Source organism: Gambusia affinis, linkage group LG07 (assembly GCF_019740435.1).
Source record: "Gambusia affinis linkage group LG07, SWU_Gaff_1.0, whole genome shotgun sequence".
Lineage (NCBI taxonomy): Eukaryota > Metazoa > Chordata > Actinopteri > Cyprinodontiformes > Poeciliidae > Gambusia > Gambusia affinis.
The window spans coordinates 29155540-29171013 of NC_057874.1; the positions used below are offsets into that span (position 1 = coordinate 29155540).

The 15474-nt window shown below is 38.4% G+C and overlaps 1 protein-coding gene across 6 annotated transcripts in view; it reads left to right on the forward strand.

The window, feature by feature from the left end:
• The window catches only part of LOC122834268 (glutamate receptor-interacting protein 2-like), a 100298-nt gene that overhangs the window by 51098 nt on the left and 33726 nt on the right, over positions 1–15474 (forward strand). The window contains exon 1 of one of the 6 annotated variants that reach the window (XM_044122539.1): positions 7329–7391. The exons of the other annotated variants lie outside the window; for them this stretch is intronic. Within the exon in view, the coding sequence (XP_043978474.1) occupies positions 7337–7391 (55 nt within the window). The 5' untranslated portion in view covers positions 7329–7336. Of the gene's footprint in view, positions 1–7328; positions 7392–15474 lie in introns of those variants that run through there. 6 annotated transcript variants of the gene reach the window in all.

Below are 15474 nucleotides of genomic sequence, written 5' to 3' on the forward strand. Positions count from 1 at the left end.
TTTACAGAGAGGATAAAAAAGCTGCTGAAAGAGGGAGGATGACAGGACTTGAATGAATGAGGAAATTCATACCTTTGAATTAGGTGGATAAAATGTCAAGTTTGCTTTCAAGTGAGATGATGGACGGAATTGAGATATGGGTGATTCTGGGCACATTTACCGAGTCCTGAGCTAAATGTTTGCTTAAGACCTTCATACAGCCAAATAGTCATGGGTAATCCTTAGAACACCAGCAGTTTGGCTGAATCTGGTTAATCCACCCAAAACAGGGCATGTGTTTGTTGTTCATGAAGCAGAACAGCAGGTTATTTTAGACGCTCTACAGTGTAGCAGTTATAATGTGGTAAAAAAATCCTGGGACTGAATCACATCCAGGCGTTTCTCTGAAGTGTTTATGTGTTCCCCGGTGAGTGTGTGGGTTCTCTCTGCACACTTTGGTTTCCTCTCACCGTCTAACTGTGCATGTTAGGTAAACTGGCCACTTAAATTGCCCTCAGGCTGAAGTGTTATGTGTGAATGTTTCTGTGTCCTGATGACTGATGCAGGGTTTAACCTGAATCTCACCCACAAACTGCTGCCAGGGTTAAACGTTTATAGAAAACACATTTCTATTCTCATCTGGAGTTTATCATTGGAAACTGTTTTTGTGAAGTAAAAGTGAAGAGATGGCTTAATGTGTGACAGCCAGATAAATAAATAAAATAAACTTACAAATGAACTAACATTTCTAAAATCTCTCTTGACATTATTGTATTAGTCAGAGTAAAATACAAATAGAATAACTTGATCCAACATCCATCATCAGACTAGAGCTCCTTCTCATTATTCTGTAAACTCGTCTGTACCTGTTTCTCCAAAGACAGTTTCAGTGAAAAAATTGAAAGCATGCATTTAAAAAAATATATGAGGATGCATCCTAGATGTACATATTATAATGTGCATTAATTTCAAATGAATGGATTATTGTCCTGTTGGTGGCACATACCAGTGCATATATAACAGTATGCAGTGGTTTGTAGTTAATGTGTCACAAATTGCATGATTTCCTCTTTATCACAATGCAGAAGGTAAGGGTGTCACCAGCATTAGGGAAAAGTCAGAAAAAAATACTCCAGGTGCCAAAATAACTCAGCTTTATCTATTTCTACTCTCCTGGTGGAACATCCACTATGACATGAAACAAAAAAACATAAAAACTGCTGTCTGTCTGTGGCTGGAAGAAAAGAAGAGAAACATCATTTAAAAGAGGAGAAGCCAAGGCAGGAATGAGAGTGAATTATGAAAGGAGTGGCAGGTAGGTTAGCTGGTGCTGCAGAAAGCTGTGATTCCACAGAGGAAGAGTGGAAAACAGATTTAGGATTCATTTGCATTTCAAACTTGGCCGACTTCCTATTTGCAGTGACAGAAGGTTTGCACTTTGCTCTTCATCTATCATCTCTGCATGTCTGTTATTCCTTCCCATTTATGTTTTGATCTATTTGAAACTACACTAGACACTGTATGCTGTTCATTTGAAAAAAAAAATTACATTTAGTGTGTGAATATAATGGAAGCCTTTGAACATTGTCGTTTTATCAATTGTCTCTCAGTATTTCCCTCAACCCGTAGCTGGTTTTGCTTGTCTTTTTTGTTTTGTCAAAACTAAGTAACAGTTTCTCTAAGTCTGAGGCCATTGGTTTGCAGCTCCCACCAAGTGAGTACTTCATTTATCTTGGTGTCTTTTGCACAAGTGATAGAAAGACAGACAGAAGGACGGAGTGATAGTAGAGCAGGAACTGTTCTGGAGTTTGACCTGATGGCAGGGAACCCAGCAGGAAGTTGTCTGGAGGGCGTCCTGTTGACATCCAGCCTTCTGATTGGTACACAGGAACCAGACCGGTGAGCCCACCTGGACTCTTTAGGGACAGACCCTCCTGGACCCCTCGGAGAACTCAGGTAAAGCAACATAATATGATGATTTACATAGTGATGGTTGAAAGTGAGGCAGCAGCAGTTTGAGGCAGAGGAGGAGGTGAGTGGAGGTACGCAGAGAGCAGCAACATCTGCAAAATGACAGGTGACTGCAGGAGTAAAAGCTTACAGTCTACTGTGACGGCTAAATATCTCCACGAAAACCAAGGAAGAGCCGCGGCGTCAATGTAGTGCACCCTGAGACGTTCGTGTTTATCACGGTGAAGGTTGCTGATGGAGTAACTAGTAATTTATGTAATGAAAACACCGGAGTTGTGAAATTGTGCTTTTTGACATTAACAGAATATTGACAGAGATTTTCACACCTTTGTGTTGAAATTTCAGAAACAAACATGGAAGTGCAAACTCTGAATTTCCTGGTTACTTTTCCAACATTCTAGGCTTACGGCCACAAGATTATAAGAATGAGACTAATGGACTAATAGTGAATAGAACAGACGGTCAGTGCTTTCAACATTGCATATTTTGCAAAGTTACTCACCACTGTCAGTCTTTACAGTCAGCAGAAACTAAAGATTTTACTTTTCAGAACATTACTTTCAAATAAAAATGAAGAGGAAGTACAGCTGCCATCGTAATCTCACTGCTCAGTGAAAACGGGACTGGCGGCTCGTTTCATTGCTTCTTTTACGGCTGTGTGAGCTGCTGTTTTTTTTTCATGGACAGTCAACAGACTGGAAATTACTGCATGAATCCATGTTAAACGTTCTCCCATGTCAACAGTGATAACTTTAGAGTAATGAAATGCTTTTGAATGGTGATTCATTAACCCGCTGTACGTCTGCACTCAGTGAAGTTAATGTGAACTGTCATATGGCCTCTGAGCAGAAGAACAAGCCAGACTGAACTCACATCAGTAATTAAACTGAGTCAAGAGAGTCAAGTCAGCAATGGGATTCACAACTACCACCTCAAACCTATTTAAATAAAATTATAGGAATTAAAATCTAGCACATTCAGTCTGCTTCCATTATTCTGACCGTCATCTTCTGCATCTTTTGTTTTCTTTTTCTTCCTTTTGACCCATCCTCTGTTTCCTTCTCTTTGGTGCTGCTGTAAGACAGTTTTTTAGTCCCCATCTGTCCACATTTGTGTCCCGCAGTGTAAGAAGCCATTAAAGTGATCGAATGAAGATGCTCAGCAGGGGGAGATATAGACTCAGAGAGACAGAAGCCGGGGAGTTTTAGAGAGGGAGGTTGAGGCAGAGCGGCAACAAAAATCTGTAAAAACAAAACAACTGGAGGTCAGAAAAACCCTGTATACTGCAATAAAATGAAAGAATAGAATAGAATAGAATAGAATTACTTTATTCATCCCAGCAGGGAAATTACTTTGCAGTTGCAGCATAAAGACAAGACACAGTAACAACTAGTTGTAGGTAAAATAAAATAAATATAAAATATAAAATGCTACAAATTGTAAAATTATAAAGTGCTGTAAAATATAAAATGCAACTTAAGAGCAGTCCTTACAGAGATTCAAAAAATGCAGATATGTATATGTAATATATGTACAGCAAGTGTGCCAACACTTGCACTGTGTGAGGAATATTCCTTATTAAGAAATTTTATAATCCCTCCCAAAAAGAAATGTCTATTCTGTAAAAGTTGGGATATTCACTTGTAGACAAAAAGGAGCATAGCAGTGAAGTGTGTAAGTTTTACAGGCAGACATTTCTGCTTCCAATAAAAGCAATGTGGCATTTTGGCTGGCAATTAGTCTGTATTACATTTGCTCTAAGGGAACAGTGTGACGTAGAAACAAGGAGCAACGACAAACCTGTCATTTCCTCTGCTCAAATATATACAGAGATTTTCCTACACAGCTACCAGTTATGACGTTTCGGTGTGTGGATGGGAAAGAATGGGCTGAACTAAGCAGAAGTACTTGAGTGTTTTCTCAAGTATGTGGGTGCAGATTTCCGGGTGCATGTGTGTTTCTCTGTGCTGAGCTGCAGGAGGCCATCATTTGCCACTTCAAAGTCCTAACTCATAGTGCTTGGAGTGATGCTTGGATTCATTTGCACTTGAAACCCACAGACTGGGAGAGACGGAGAGAAGAGCAAGACGCGCCAACAAGATGAGAGAGTTTGACCATGTGCAGCATAGATTGTGCACTCGAGTGTCTGGAGAGTCTGAGTGTGTGTGTGTGTGTGTGTGTGTGTGTGTGTGTGTGTGTGTGTGTGTGTGTGTGTGTGTCTGGAGCTGCAAACTGACATGACTAATTTTTTTGACTGCTTATTTAACTCTGCTTTTTCTCCTCTCATGTATGTTTCAGAGCTGCTTAAAGAAATCTCTCACAGCAATCCTGATCCGATTTCAAACCCAACTCACTGATTAGCATTATTTTCTCTCCCAGAGAGCTGAACATATTAATATTTAGGGTCATTTTTTATCTGAAGTCACATAAGAAAGCTAAAAAAAATAGCAAAATTAAAAAATTAGAACACTTGGAATATTAATGAGTGACTAACCATCCTTGTGGAAGAACATAAGGTTCTGGAGAAATCATTATTTTGAATTGTTGGTTGTTCTTTGAGGGCGCATTCATTAATACGCTTTAATCAAACTTTATTTTATTTGTCTGGAAAGTCCAGTTGAGTTGGTTTAGGTGTGAAAGTTAAATCAAACTGATTCCGAACAAAAGATCAAACTCTGGTCTGCCTGCCAACTTCAGTCTTGGATCTGCTGAAGTGAACTCTGGAGCCATTTGAATGTGAATGCCAAGCGGATCTGAGATCACTTCAAAAACAGGAAGCGGTCTACACCGCAGGGCATTCTGGGTAAATACAACCAAAACAAATGCACAAGTCTAGTGCAAGTGAGAGAAATGACTAGTGGTCTTTAAAGTCAAAAGAGAAATTGTACAACCGCTGAAATCTCCATGTTTGTTTACATTCTGTATAGAAAGAAGTTGCTCTCAGTGTCTTCAGAGGTTTTTATGTCACTTCCTTCAGTGGTTCTTGGTGCAGCGCCCCCACAGGCGAGAAGGGGAACAGGTTGCTAAAAGGGTTTGGGCCATGCATGCATAGATGGACGGATGGATGAATGGATGAACGAACAGTTCAGCTGTAAACTGTTGAACAGTTCTTAAGATGTTCCCGACTGTTGAACGGAGTTCCTTGATTTTTGAAGGTCAACCTCTACGGATTCTTACATTCCACGCTGCAAACAAAATAGAAAATCCAATTAAGTAATGAACTTTAGATCCAAGAAATGAAAACTGGAGTTGTGTACAAGTAAAATGTGTCAGTTGATATCTCTGAGTTTTATTTTTATATTTTTAGAATCAGTGAATGATCAAAGTACAAATGCAAACAGTGAGCAACGATTTCTGTAGCATTTCGAGATATGAAATTAGACTTCTAAGACTAGACTCAATCAGATGGAGAACCGGAGCTCTTATGAGTGTGTGCGTGTGTGCGTGTGTGTGCGTGGGTGTGTGTGTGTGTGTGCGCGTGTGTGTGTGTGTGTTCTGTGCTGTCTGGCATTAATTTAGGTCAGACTGCGCAGAGAAGACAACATTCACAGGAAGCTGGCCACCAGGGAGAAAGAAACGCAGTTTACTCTGAGCTCACCCAGCCAACACACACATTAGGCTCAGGATGTGAGCTAGAAGGCGTTTTTACACATGCTAGAGCAATCATGTCTTATAATTCATGTGTGTGTTTTTGTGTTTTGCTTGAATTGTTTTCAAATAATTTACTGAGGAGAAAGAGCTGGATAAAATAAAGGAATTTTCCATCAATATTTATTTCATTCACATGTTATCAACTGAAGGTGGTTAATAAGCCATTATTTAATCTAATCCATCAGTCAGTAGAAACATTTAAACTCTGCATTTTAAAGACATATCCAGTGTATCATAAAATAAACCTAAACTGCTTAGAAACTTATTAAAAATTCAGTGTTTAAGTATAAAACCTTCTTTTGGTTTGCCCCACAAAGTAGTTCACCATTTTGTTGTTTTTATGAAAAATTTATTAAAAAGCTAAAAAGAAAAAAAAATGTTTGTAAAAGTTTTGTTTTTCTTAATATGTTTAAAGTTTAAACCAAATTTCCACATTTAATATTCAGGGACATTTCTAACCACAGTTCTTAGACAGCAGTGTTTTCACAGTAAAAAAACTCATTAAATTTGTTTTGAAAGCTTGCCGTCTCTCTTTGTCGACATTTTTGGTGCTTCGTAATGTTTTAGTAAATTGTTCTTGTTTTGTATGAAGCCGCTGGGGAAAAACATCTGAGCTTAATGAAATATGAATACCAAACTCATTACTCTGCTCTGACACATTAACTCCTCTGTGTTGTGACATTTCTCTGTTTTGAACCTGCAGTTATTACTCTTTATCCATAACATTTCTTTAATGCATGTAAGCAATGCATTTTAACTCTCAGCTGATTTGACTTTAGACAGGGTGATATTAATATAACAAAGATGCATGCTCTGACATTAACTGTAAACTCTTATTTTTCTTCCTGCAGCTGCTATTTGTGCTGCACAGCAACAATCAGCAGCATTTATTTAGTCATTGTCTAAACAAAAAAATCTTATCATTTTTCTTTTGTCTTTTGAATTAAGTTGCATCTATCAGCCTCAGTAAGATTCCAGTTCCCATGCTGGGAATGAGTGTTGTACTTGTTTTAGTTTAAAAAATGCTTTGATTATTAATTTGTATAGTTTGTTTTAAGCCACGTAAAACTCTGATAATGTATTTCCTTTGACTTCCTTATAAAACAGGATTTTCCAAACTGCATGTTTGCTGCAGAGACTCTGTGATGTTTAACTGAATCTCTCAGAAGGACTTTGGTTTATTTATTTACAATTTATTGATTGTTACTGACTAAATGAGAGTAGTAACATTTGTGAATACTGCTCTTAAAATAACCACGGATGATTTGACAGAAATGACTGAACATCTCTCATCCTCTTGTCTTATTTTCTAAAAATAAACAGTTTATCCCTCCCTGCTTAATCCTTCTTATTTCATCTCTTTGTTGCTCACTCACCCACATATTCTTAGCTTCTGTTTTTCTTTTTTTGTTGTTTCTTTTTATTTGCATATTTCTGAACACTTTCTCTCTAGGCTTAACCTAGCCTGTTTCATCCGTTAGTGTGTACCTCCCTCTCTCTCTCTCTCTCTCTCACTCTCTCCCTCTCTCTCTCTCTCTCTCTCTCTCTCCTCTCTTGGGGGTTGAGTGGTTGTAGCGTAAGCGCCAGTCATCTCTTATCATCGCCACTGTATTCCCTGAGTGCTCAGCAGTCCACATCTCTCCCTCTGTCTCCTCCTTTCTCCATCCTCCTCTAATCTGTCAGTGTTTGTCTCTCTTTACTCTGTCGTGGATGTTACTCTGAGGAGGAAAAGTCAATGTCTGCGGTCATGTTTTGCGGTCTGAAAAGAGACATTGGGACAAATAGTGTGGGTGAGTTTTTTTTGTATTCCGATGCAGAAATCCTCTCTGTAGAAGAATTCTGTCATTAAAAATTGACATAAGTGATATTTGAGGTGTTCTAGGTTGGATCTTATTGCAGTGTATCTAAGACTCTGTAGGTGGTGCTGTTTTCTTTTTTCATGTCAGATGTCTATAATCTATTTCACCGCTGTGCATCTAACAGGCTTTGATGAAAAGCTTAGGTTTTAATGCCTTGGATAAAAGTATGACTTTGCTCTATGAATGTGTGAAGGAAACACCTGATCTGACATGTGAAAATGATTTATTACCAATAACCGTATCAATGCAATCTACCTTTTTCTCATTGCACATAGTTTTTCACTGTATTCTAAAGTTTACAGTGTTTAATGTTCCTTAGATTTATTTCTTATTTTTCTTAGGAAAAAACAAATTAAGCCCACTTCAAAAACAATCAAAACTCAATGAGTATATTCATATTATTTCAAAAATGTTTAGGTTTCCAAAGCATTTATAATATTTCAAATAGGAGAGGCTAGAGCTTGGAATAGTGACTATAATGTGCACAATTATTATTTTCTTATTATGACATTATAATTGGAAAAGTATAATGTCATAATATATGAAACAGAGTTTCTCAATCTTATGACTGTTTAATATCAGGTTTAGCCCTGGAAATTAGAAAACGTGTATAAAAAAGTAAAATGAAACGTGGAATAAAATGTAAGTTTGGTTGAGTTATAAATCAGGACCACGTCCATTTTTACCATCAAAAAAATGTGAAAATTTCACAGGGTAAGTTATGTCAGGTTCACATGATTGGAGCAGTAATACTTTGTATTTTGAAGGAGGTGTAGTGAGGTCAAATGGTCTCAGGCCTTCTGCAGATACACAGCTGGTAAGATGTTTAAATCTTACCCATCTGACCGTTCCAGCCACTTCACCACAACAGCAAATCCCAAGATACTAAAAAAAATGTCCAAAAACCCTGAAATGTCATCATGGGACATAAATGATGTGCATGAATGATACCTTTAGTTTGAAGAATAACTTTAAGCACTGTGGATCTTTGTGGGAAGGTCTAACTACTGCTGTGGAGTCAACTTATTGAATCATTTCTGGAAACGTTTTGCAAATATTTGGATTGACTAAATCTTTTTAAATTATTGATAACATATACGCTTCATTACATTTTTCTCTGTAGCTCTGACTCTAAACTTAGACTAAATTCTAAAAAGAATGAAATCTTTTTTTAATCAGTGGTAGTTTGGGCATGAATTTCACCACTTTCTGCATTTTATTATCCATTTTCTTTTCAAGAATCTGTAGAATTAGTAACTTCAGGTTTGACCGGTTTGTATCTGGCACTTGTCTTTTTCTCCAGCTGTGCTGCAAAGGATCCTTTTTTCAGAGCAGAATAATCCAGTTAAAGCTTGTTGGGTTGAGGTATTATAGACTTTAACCAATGCAGTGTGTGTATGTAATATTTTATTATGCACGACTCAAGACATACAGCCTTTGTTGACTGAGTATTTTTTCCAACTCGTTATGATTCCCCCTGGACAGAGATCCAGGAAAAGAATCTTATTGTTTAAATCAAAAGCTGCTACAGATGCTCCCATAGCAGCATGTAAATAATATAATCAATAAATGATTGTGCGGGGCGTGCTGTGGTGGCGCAGGGTGTTAGCACGCCCCACATTTAGCCCCACCTTAGTCCTCAATGCGGACGTCACGGGTTCGACTCCCGGCGACCTTTGCTGCATGTCCTCCCCCCTCTCCTCGCCCTCCTTCCTCTCTACCTACTGTCACAAAACGTATGAGCCATTAGTGCCACAAAAACTCTTCAGAGAAAAAAATGGAATAAAATAAAATAAAATAAGTGATTGTGCTCATTCGATGCTGTAAACACTCAAACACTCCCCTTGCTGAGTTTGTCTGGCCACCTATTCCATGTTTGACAGCCAGTCTTAATTAACAATCCATTTAACAATCAGTGTAACCTGAACTGTTGAAAAAAAGACAGCTTATAATTTCCACAATATATTGTCCTTATAACATGCAGCATAGGAAATTTGTAGTCATTATTAAAGAAATCCATTTTATTTCTATTTTTAGGTTTTAAAAAATAAACATTTGTTTACAGGAATTAAAAAGCATCAAAGTGTGATCTGCATGCACATCTTAGCATTCTTATGCAAATGTTAGAACGTTTCTGTTCTGCCCCAACCTGAAGCATGACTCCAGCGGTTCTTGTCTTGTTGACCCATGACTTTAATCGCTGCAGATCAAAACACAGTGGAGTGTTAAGGTAAAGATAGAAACCTGTGGAGGATTTCAGAAAACCCAAAACACATTTAAATCAATCAGTACATCCAGTGTCATGTAGGATACGAATAATCCATTAGTGCACTTGTGTGGTTAGCTTCTTGTTTAAAACTCTTTTGGATTACAGGAGAAATGTTGAAATTTAAACCTGAACACTTTTTACTTCTGTTTGGCTGTTCTTTGGTAGCAGCAGTAGAGCAGTGGAGACTTGTTGAATGTAAAATGTTTCAGCCTTTAGCACTGAAGCACTCGTTCATAAAACCCTTCAGCATTTTAGATGTTCTGATGTTGAAGTCAAGCTGCTGCAGCATGTACTCTACCAAGAAAGGATAGTCACTTTTGCCAGCTCTACCATCTGCATACGTACTGCTGTGCTTCACATGCCATGAAAGCTAAGATTCAAAGCAACAGAATGTGATACAGCACCGATTTAGCGTTTACCATATGCAGCAGGGTGTATTAATAAGGTGAGCCCCGTCCTATTTCACGCCCTGATGGAGCCGGTGGGTGCGATTGCCTCAGAGACTAACTAAGCTGATAACAGTGACGGAACGTTTGAGGCTTATAAAGCTGGTTTCATTTTTCAACTTTATGTGGAAAGCTGCTCTTTAGAGGTTTCATATTTCACTGCATGCTTTGTTAAACATCTGCAGCAGCTGAATTTTATTATCATAAAGGGATTCAAAGAAATGTCCAGAGATAAACTGAATATTATTAAGAGCGACAAAATTTTCTTTTATTTCTTACACTGGTATTCTTATTAGTGATTCTAAATTCCCAGTAAGAGATTTATCAGCGTCTTGGTTTACAGATGACTTGATTCACATAATTTCCTGAGTATTATTGGTCTGACGGCAAAGAGAATCTAGAGGCTGTGAGACGGGGAGTGTGTAGGATGCTATCGTAATTTGTGAATGCTGCCTGCAGTTCTCTCTGCTGTTCCCTGCAAACTTCATTTTCTTTATCTTCTGGAGGCCATCGTTTTCCAGCATGGTGTCTGTTGGATCATTACGAGCCTGACGATGATGCAGGAAAGATGTGAACCATTACGCAACTGTTAAAATCCTGTAAATAAATAGATTTCTAACAAAAATGTTCATCTTGCTGTGATAAGTACAAGATTCAGTTATAAATGAAGATTTCTACAAGTTGCTGTCGCTGTCTTCATCAGATGAAGCTCTCCTTCCATCGTCATTTACATTTTTAGTCATTTAGATTATGTTCTTACCTTAAGCAGCTTACAAGCATTGCAGGTAAATCATGGCAGAGTGCGGGGGATCAAACTATGTGACTCATTAAAAAAAGCCACTGTCTTTTCCCTGATAAATCCCTCTTAACGCTCATTTAAAATGGTCCCCTCTGTCTTCTGTCGCCGACCCGGTGATGAACGGCGTCTCCGGTTAACAGGATATCGTTTGGATCAGTGGCTCAGACATGTTGGCAGAAAGAGGCTAAACTGTAACTTCAAAGCGCTTTTGATGCTTTGTTTTTTGTCCTGTTCAGCACCTGCCAGGCTGTTTTTCCTTCTGTACTCATTTCTCTGCAGCTGATAGATGCTCCATTGTTTGATTTTCATCCTCCAAAATATAGGTTTTCTTTCAGTTTTTCTGGCTCCTTCAAAGAGAATTTCAGTTCGTGTTATTTGAACAGAAACAGCCTGAAAAACATCACCTTCAAAATCCCTTCATCTGGACTGGGCATTCTTTGCTTCTTCTTTTTCTGATCAATAAAAACAATTTCTTTCAAAGTGAGCAAGAATGAAACTTGGTAAAGTTCTTGAACATAACAGAACTGCATGCAATCTCTATGATGGCGATAGCAGTCATTTTCGTAAAATAACTTTTGTCACATTGCTAAGAAACATTACATAGCATTACTCACTGGCTACTTTGTTAAGAGCGCCTTACTAACTCCAGTTTGGACCTGATTTGGTGTCAGAACCGTCTTAATTCTTCATGTTGGAGACGCTGCAGTGTCACAAAACATTGTTTAGAGATTTTGGCCCAAACTGACACAATGCTATCACCCACAATATTATCTCAACCAGATAATAATCAAACATTCAGGAGCAAATCTGCCAAAGAGAGGCATATAGAAATTATGAAATTAGAGTTATGTAATGAGATTTTGAAACCAAGACATTAAACTCCTTTAATATCTTAAATCAAAATGAAGAGAATGTGTTTGAAAAAGTGGCCACAACTTTCAGAAGAAAGGTCCCAGAAGCTGGTCAGAATTAAGCACAAAGCTCCTGTTATCATCATAATGTGTCTACTTCAGCACCTCTTCACCCCTCTGGTGATCGAATGCTTTTGGTGTTGAGTTTTCAAAGTTTTGCACAAAGTCTAAACAACAAAGAAAAAAGCCTGAGATCATTAGAAGTGAAGTGGAGATCAGACCCATCTTCCATCCCCCACCCTCCTCCTTTTCCACCCTGGATACCAGATCTATACAGGCTGCAATTAACCACAACAGACAAGCCATTAAGCTCTCTAATTACTGCTTGTTCCTTCCATAGATGTTCAGAATGTGTGGGCTGCAGACCGTGTAAGCTTTGAGGATGAGCGGGTTTGCAGAAATTTGTGAACTTAAAGTATTATTCTCAACATCCAAGCTTTTGTTTGCGCTTCATGTTTCAAATTTTCTGTACTGTTTATTTAGTGAATGGGGTCTCCAGTGTGTGTGTGTGTGTGCGTGTGTGTGGGTGTGTTGAGGGAAAGTGGGGGCTGAGATAACCACATTCGAACTGTTTGTCAGCACCATCCCAGACAATAGTTAATTACTCTTCTTCAGTGGCTGCAGAATCATAATCGCTGCAATCATAAGCCTTGGTATTCAGTAACTCAGAAAGCTGTCAGGTTGGTGTATGTGTGTGTTCACACACAGGAAACACTCTGACACTTTAACATGTGGAAGAAAGCAAGGAAGTTCTTAAACTAGCAGGTATTAACGTTGATCTTATTTTGTTAATCTGACAAAAGGGTTTAAAGTGAACCTGGATATTTTTAGAGTTCTTTGTACTTCTTGAAAATCTCTTTACACATTACCAAATGCAGCTCTTTGATTGTTTTTCTTGTTGATAAATGATTGGAGAAACTAAGCCTTTGGAAAACAAACACAAACTTTTGTAACATAATAAATACATGAGGAAAAAGCAGTATTTTAGTGATGTGAAAGGACTGTGATTATCAAACGGAGCAGTATGATAAGTCTCACTATAGATTCAGATTTAAATGACGTCCTTAACAACTCAGGGTGCAGAACTTCCTGAACTCAAGAATGTCCAACGTGGGAAAACACAGATATCAGAAGTATAGATTTAAATCAACTATTTGACCAAAGATAAAAATAAAAAATCTCTAACATTCTGTAATAATCTGCATAGTGTCAGATTGAAGTTTTAACTATGTAGCAGTGAATGTCATTTCATGTATTCAAATTGCCCAGGCCCAAAATAATAATTGTGTGTGATTGATGTGTGAGTCTTCGTATCGTCACTCTAAAGCCGTTTAGTGCAGCAGTCCTGTGGCAAATAAAGTGTGTTTTTCAGTGATATCCACAGGAAAGGAAAAACAAATAAAAACAAAATTATGTGACATCATAATTGTCTGTCAGAATAAGATCGTACAAAACTGCCTTTTGTGTTTTATCCATATAAAACAGTTTTTGTATTTGAGCAAATTGTTGTTGACTGCCAACAGCTCTCTGTTGGTGCGCTCCATTGTCTGCTTAATGGGTTTTTGGTAACCCTGAGCTAGAATGGGAAATAAGTTCATAAATATGCATGGCAGGATGTGTAAGGAGCGAAAGGCACGAGGAAACCCTTTTCTTTGGTAATTGTACTCTGGACCTTGAGGGAATCAGAAAGGATTACGCCTCCTGTGAGAAATCTGCTTGTCAGACTGCAGGTTTGTACATCAGTCAGATGTTGGTCAGATTATCTAAAGACTGCATCAATGTATTGCCAGTAGTCACAAATAATTATGTTTTTCTCCCCAAAACTGCTGTTGCTACTCAGCCAGACTCATCAAAAAGTAACAACATATTCTGAGCTGTTCTCACTTTTCTGTTTGAGGGATTTTAGGTTTAAAATTCATATTTTTAATGTCTAACTTTCCTCCCTGGACATTTCAGTCCAGAAACACGAGGCAATGCAGATGAACAGAATTATGCAAGACATATCTTTTGGCGAATTGCAATAACTTGTTGAAGTAGTCTTTCAGAAACCATAAAATACTTTGTTTTAGATTTCTGAATGGATTACCTTATGTGTTCTTAATTTAAAAAAAGGAATCAGACTTGAATGAACAAAATGTCTCTGTGGTCCACAAAGAAAAAACAGAACAAAAGTTTCCTGGAACTGTAAAGATTATTGTATCAAAAAAATGGTGAAATCTGTTTCACACATTTCTGTTTTTCACTGGTTAGCCTTATGTTGTCTCATTGTTCCAGCATTTTCTTGTATTTGTGAAATAAAAAACTGTTCAGCATATTTTCATTGATCCTATTACATTCACACCAAGAGAAAAACTGTATTAAATATAATTTTTGCTGTTGAGCATAATTATGCAACCCAATATATCTGTTACAGGGTCAAACAGGAACAGCACAGAGAAATGACCCCAACATTGTAAAAAGTTAAGCATAACATTGTTTAATTTTCTTATGGAAAGTGTCGTTTGTTCTGTCGCACAAGCGAAAGTCATTACTGTCTCTGCTTGAAAAGAAACTGGAGCTACAAGCACTGCGCCTGCTGGAGGAGGTAAATCTGGCCTGACGCTTCATCTGCAACTCAACCTGTTCAGCTACCTGACAGCGCCAGCAGTCATTAGACTAATCACTTTCAAATTATTCATTGTGAGATGTTAATTTGTCAGGCTGGGTTGGGGGGAGCTGAGGGGAGAGGCAGACCAAACGAGTCTCAGCATTATTTAGAGAAAGATAAAGGATAAGCCTGGCAAACACTTGGCAATCCTTCGTATATGAAAAATTTATTTTACACTAAAACTTTGACCAGAAACATGCTTGACAATAAAACCCAGACTCTGATTAGAAGAAACTACAAAACAAACGCTGAAGAAGCCCAATCAGATTTAATTTGCAGTTATCTTTCTTAGAACCAGTGAAACTACATCAGGACTTCACAGGGCCTCCAGCAGGTGGGCCATTCCACGGTTGGGTTCATATTTCATCATTGTTCTTCATAAGTAATGTCCTCCTGTTGGAGTCATTGAGAGGAACTTCCAGCAGGTCCTGGAACAGCATGTACCCATAATGAAGCTGTTAAGATGAACTCTGATGCCATGTGCAGCGTTTCCCACTGACTGAGAAAACATTTTAGCTAAATCAAATCAAGAAGCTCAAGCATCTCAATGCTGAGCAAAGGGATGGTTAAAGGTAGATTTGAGTGGAATCTGCAGAGAAACACAACACCAAAGTGTTCTGTACTGATTTACAAAGAGTTTTGAAAACTCTTCTGTATTTGAGCCCTTAGCTAGTGAGTGAAAGATCATGAATCATATATGTGAAATGCGTAAACGTCTCTCCTTGGGCTGCCATCTTATCGTGGTGGAGGAGTTTGAGGGCCCCAATTATCCTAGGACCTGTCTGCTGTCCCCAGACAGCAGACAGGTCCTAGGAGAGGGACCAGAGAGAGTGCAGCCCGAAGACCCCGATGACGAGTTATAACAATGGACTTGGTGTTCCCTCAGGGGCCAAAGGGGTCGGGTGCAATGTGTGATGGGTGGCGGCCGAGGGAGGGGGCCCT